The 5,747-nt window shown below is 38.7% G+C and overlaps 1 protein-coding gene across 1 annotated transcript; it reads left to right on the forward strand.

Annotated features, from left to right (window-relative positions):
- Window positions 1-2,767: 2,767 nt before the first annotated feature.
- PKNH_0600100 (SICAvar, type I (fragment)) lies at window positions 2,768-5,746 on the forward strand (the record flags this gene model as incomplete). Its single annotated transcript, XM_039113489.1, has 3 exons — window positions 2,768-3,715; window positions 4,072-4,722; window positions 5,338-5,746. Coding segments are annotated over 3 exons (2,008 nt in total), but the record flags the coding sequence as incomplete, so codon positions are not given.
- Between the last annotated feature and the right edge of the window lies 1 nt (window position 5,747).

A 5,747-nucleotide genomic window follows, 5' to 3' on the forward strand; every position in this document is an offset into this window, starting at 1 on the left:
GTTAAAATAAGGTGGTAAAGGTGTTAGAATAAGGTGGTAAGGGTGTTAGAATAAGGTGGTAAGGGTGTTAGAATAAGGTGGTAAAGTTGTCAGAATAAGGTTGTGGTGGTGTTAGAATAAGGTGGTAGGGGTGTTAGAATAAGGTGGTAAGGGTATTAGAATAAGGTTGTAGGGTATAAGAAGAAGGTTGTAGGGTATAAGAAGAAGGTTGTAGGGCACAGTAGTAGGGTTGTAGGGGTATAGGAGGAAGGTTATAGGGGTATAGGAGGAAGGTTATAGGGCTATGGGAGGAAGGTTGTAGGGTATTGAAGTCAGATTCCGGGTTTAGGTGGAAGGCAGTTAGAGTGTCGGAATAAGGTTGTTAGGGGTGTTAGAATAAGGCTGTAAGGTTGTTAGAATAAGGTGGTAAGGTTGTTAGAATAAGGTGGTAGGGTTGTTAGAATAAGGTGGTAAGGGTGTTAGAATAAGATAGTCAGGGTGTTAGAATAAGGTAGTCAGGGTGTTAGAATAAGGTGGTAAGGGTGTTAGAATAAGGTGGTACGGGTGTTAGAATAAGGTAGTAAGGGTGTTAGAATAAGGTGGTAAGGATGTTGGAATAAGGTGGTAGGGGTATTAGAATAAGGTGGTAAGGGTGTCAGAATAAGGTTGTAGGGGTATTAGAATAAGGTTGTAGGGGTGTTAGAATAAGGTGGTAAGGGTGTCAGAATAGGGTTTTGGGGGTGTCAGAATAGGGTTTTAGGGGTGCCAGAATAGGGTCTTAGGGGTGTCCGAATAGGGTCTTAGGGGTGTCCGAATAGGGTCTTAGGGGTGTCAGAATGGGGCCTTAGGGGTGTCAGAATAGGGTCTTAGGGGTGCCAGAATAAGGTCTTGGGGGTGTCAGAATAGGGTCTTAGGGGTGTCAGAATAAGGTTGTAGGGGTGCCAGAATAGGGTCTTAGGGGTGCCAGATTAGGGTCTTAGGGGTGTCAGAATAGGGTCCTAGGGGTGTCATAATAGGGTCTTAGGGGTGTCCGAATAGTGTCTTAGGGGTGACAGAATAAAGGTTTCGGGTTCAGGAGTAAGGATGAGGGTATAAGAATATGGTTTTAGGGTGTTCGACATCAGATTCCGGGTTTAGGACAAAGGTGTCAGGGTGTTTGAACTTAGATTCCGGGTTTAGGACAAAGGTGTCAGGGTGTTAGAAGTCAGATTCCGGGTTTAAGAGTAAGGTGTCAGGGTGTTAGGACTTAGATTCCGGGTGTTGGAGTAGGGTTGTAAGGATGTGAGAACATAGATTCCGGGTTTAGGACAAAGGTGTCAGGGTGTTAGAACTTAGATTCCGGGTTTAGGAGGGAGGTGTCAGGGTGTTAGAAGTCAGATTGCGGGTTTGGGGGGGAGGCGTCAGGGTGTTAGAATTCGGATTCCAGGTTCAGGAGGAAGGTGTCAGGGTGTTAGAACTTTAGATTCCGGGTTCAGGAGGAAGTTGTAGGGGTGTTAGGGTTTGGGGTTTAGGGTTCAGGGTTTAGGAGGTAGGTGTCAGGGTGTAAGAAATTAGATTCCGGGTTTAGGAGTAGGGTTCCGGGTTTAGGAGTAGGATTCCGGGTTTAGGAGTAGGGTTCCGGCTTCAGGAGTAGGGTTCCGGGTTTAGGAGTAGGGATCCGGGTTTAGGAGTAGGGTTCCGGGTTTAGGAGTAGGGTTCCGGGTTTAGGAGTAGGGTTCCGGGTTTAGGAGTAGGGTTCCGGGTTTAGGAGTAAGGTTGCAGGGGTATAAGAAGAAGGTTGCAGAGCATAGGATGAAGGGATTAGGGCTTTCAGAATAAGGTTTCAGGAGTATAGGAATTAGGTTGTAGGGATGTCATAATAATGTTTAGGGGTATTATAATAAGGTTTTAGGGGTGTCAGTATAAGGTTGTGGTGTTGTTAGAATAAGTTTGTATTGCTGTTAGAATAACGTTGTTGGGGTGTTAGAATAAGGTGGTAATGGTGTCGGAATAAGGTGGTAAGGGTGTTAGAATAAGGTGGTAAGGGTGTTAGAGTAAGGTTTTAAGGGTATTGGAATAAGGTGGTAAGGTTGTTAGAATAAAGGTTGTAAGGGTGTTAGAATAAGGTCGTAAGGGTGTCTGAATAAGGTGGTAAGGGTGTCAGAATAGGGTCTCAGGGGTGTCAGAATAGGATCTTAGGGGTGTCAGAATAGGGACTTAGTAATGTCAGAATAGGGTCTTAGGGGTGACCGAATAGGGTCTTAGGGGTGTTAGAATAGGTTACTTAGGGGTACTAGAATAAGGTTATTAGGGGTGTCAGAATAGGGTCTTAGGGGTGTCAGAATAGGGTCTTAGGGGTGTCAGAATAGGGTCTTAGGGGTGTTAGAATAGGGTCTTAGGGGTATTAGAATAACGTTGTAGGGGGTATTAGAATAAGGTTGTTAGGGTGCTGGAATAAGGTTGTAGGGGTGTCAGAATAGGGTCTTAGGTTTGTCAGAATAGGGTCTTAGGGGTATTAGAATAAGGTTGTTGGGGTGTTAGAATAAGGTTTTAGGGGTATACAAATAAGGTTGTAAGGGTGTTGGAATAAAGTTTTAGGGTGCAGGAGTGAGGTCGTACAGTATTGGAATAAGGTTTTAAGGGTATTGGAATAAGGTTTCAGGGGTATAGGAGTAAGGTTGTAGGGGTATAGGAATAAGGTTTTAGGGTATAGGAGTATGATATAAGGGTTTAGGAGTAAGGTTTCAGGGTATAAGAATAAGGTTTTAGGGTATAAGAGTAAGGTTTCAGGGTTTAGGAATAAGGTTCAGGGGTTAGCTTTAGCTACTTTAGGGGGGGAAAGGAAAGACTCCTCGCCGACAGAGACCGGATACTACATACTAACCGGATACTACATACTAACCGGATACTACATACTAACCGGATACTACATACTAACCGGATGGCAGAAAACAGGATGGGAAAAGGAAAAAAAAAAAAAGAAAAAAGAAAAAGAATATATACTTATACATATACATGTATGTATATGTATATATACATATGTGTATATGTATATATGCATATGCATTTATGCATATGCATATATATATATATATATATTACTCCACTTATACAGGAAAACTTCTGGAAGGATGAAGTCAAGGACCTGTGGAAAGACCTGTCCGCAGCAATGACAAAGACAAATGGTAAAGACACTAATGGAGGTCAATGTGCTAAGGTGGATGGTGAAAGGGATGCAACTCATTCCGAACAGACGGCATGCAATTATTTGCATGCCGGATTAACTGAACTGTACAAGACGAATGGGTCGACGCCGACGGCGACGCCGTCGGCAGCCAACGGCAAACTTTTGGACAACCCACTGCTGAGACAAACAGTTGGTTGTTTATTACTCCACGCTTATGCAAAGAAAATGAAGAGCGAAGCTAAATGTTTAGTTGAATCAGGAATTAAAAAAGCTTTTGGTACTGCTCCTAAAGATTTTAATAAAGAATGCGAGAACGGTAGTTCGTGCATTGAATGTAAATGGGATGAAAACATCTTTAAGACTTGCACAATTACCACAAAGAACACTCCCGAGGGGGTAGAAAAGAAGTTAACTGAAGTACAGTCCAAAATTAACAACACCTCCACTTACACCCTAAAGGACATAAACATAACAGCGTCTTTATGTGACAAAATCAAATGCGCCGCATCCAATTGGTTCAGAAGGCAGAAGGAAGCTTCAGCAGCCAATGGTGGAACGACGAAGACTTGGGTAAGTATTACTACCAACAGACACAACACCTGGGGGATAAAAGAAAAAAAAAAAAAAAAAATGAAATTCAGATTCCGGATTTAGGAATAGAGGTTTGTAGGGGTGTTAGAATAAGGTGGTAAGGGTGTTAGAATAAGGTTTTAGGGGTATTAGAATAAGGTTTTAGGGGTGTTAGAATAAGGTTTTAGGTATAAGAATGAAGTTCCAGGGTTTAGGAGTAAGGTTCCGGGGTTAGCTTTAGCTGCTTTAGGTGGGGAGAGGAAAAACTCCTTGCAGACCGGGACCGGATACGACACCAACTGGATACTACATAACCAATTACATATATATAACTTTTTCTTTTTTCTTTTTTACAGTGTCAATTTTGGGATGAAGGCGTCAAAGTCGAACTGCAGAAACTATTTCAAGACATCAGTAGTAAAGGTACAAACGGGACTATATATTGTAAATATTTTGGTGATGGTAACGCTGATAGTGTTGAAAGAAAAGCTTGCAATCACATCGCGGCGGGACTAAAATACATTAAGGACATTAATTCTAGTGGTAATGACCAACTGTTCAAAAGAATAGTTGGTTGTATTGCTCTTAACATGTACGCTGATGAAATTATTAAAAGGTCCCAGGATAAATGTCCCATTGATAAGAAAAGAATTGAACAAATGTTTAAGTATTGGAATTTATTTAATAATAATAATTCGTGCTCAAGTGGCGATAATAATTGTTTTAAGTGTGAAAGGAATGAAAATTTTAAGGATTGCGAACTAAGTGTTTCCAACACTTTGTTTAATCCACAACCAAATGGAAATTGCGATAATGGAGCAACTAACGTGAAGACTAAAATGGAAGGTCTCCTTCTCAACAACGAACACAACCCATCCAAATCCATCCCCCAAGTGAAGTCTACTTTAACCACTATCACTAACATGGACACTTTCTGTAGTAAAATGCAATGTGCAGCAAAACAATACTACAAAAGTAACAACAAAAATGCAAAACCACTATCTTGGGTAAGCATGGACAACTGCGTATATACGTATATATATATACATATATATATATACATATAAGTATATACATGTATATATATATATGTATATATGTATGTATATATATGTATAAATGTACATATATAGTCGTATATATGTCCATATGTAAATATAAATGTATATGTATATATGCACATATATATGTATATGTATATATGTATATGTATATATATATATATATATATATGTATATGTATACATATATGTATATATATATATATATGTGTATGTATATATATGTATGTATGTATGTATATACGTATATGTATATATATGTATATGTATATATATGTATATATGTATATATGTATATATGTATATATATATGTATGTATATGTATGTGTATATGTATATATGTATATGTATATGTATATGTATATGTATATGTATATGTATGTATATGTATGTGTATATGTATATATGTATATATGTATATATGTATATGTATATGTATATGTATATGTATATGTATATGTATATGTATATGTATATGTATATGTATATGTATACACATATGTGTATACATATGTGTATACATACATATATATATTTCTCCCTTCTTTTTTTATGATCAGAGTGACATCGACAGTGACGCCAAGGATGAATTAAAAGAACTTCTGGAATATATGATAAAACCGGATAATCAGTCGGCTGCTGCCCAATACTGCAAAGACAACGAAAATAAATGGAATGCAATGGGCCATAAAGAGGGCAAAACAAATAAAGCAGCTTGTTTACTTTTTGCTTCAGGGTTAAAACATATTTATACCCATGGTATTGTCCAAAAGAATGGCCAGGTTAAGGACCATGTTAAAGGCCCATCGTTTGAACAAACGATGGGTTGTTTATTTCTTAAGGAATATGCAAAACAATTAAAGGAAATGGCAAAAAAACAAAAAAAATATAGGGTACATCCTAATTGTAGTGTAGATTCTGGCATAGATCATGCTTTTGAAAAAAGTAAAGTCATTATGCAAGCATCACC

This window comes from Plasmodium knowlesi, assembly GCF_000006355.2.
Source record: "Plasmodium knowlesi strain H genome assembly, chromosome: 6".
NCBI classification, from domain to species: domain Eukaryota; phylum Apicomplexa; class Aconoidasida; order Haemosporida; family Plasmodiidae; genus Plasmodium; species Plasmodium knowlesi.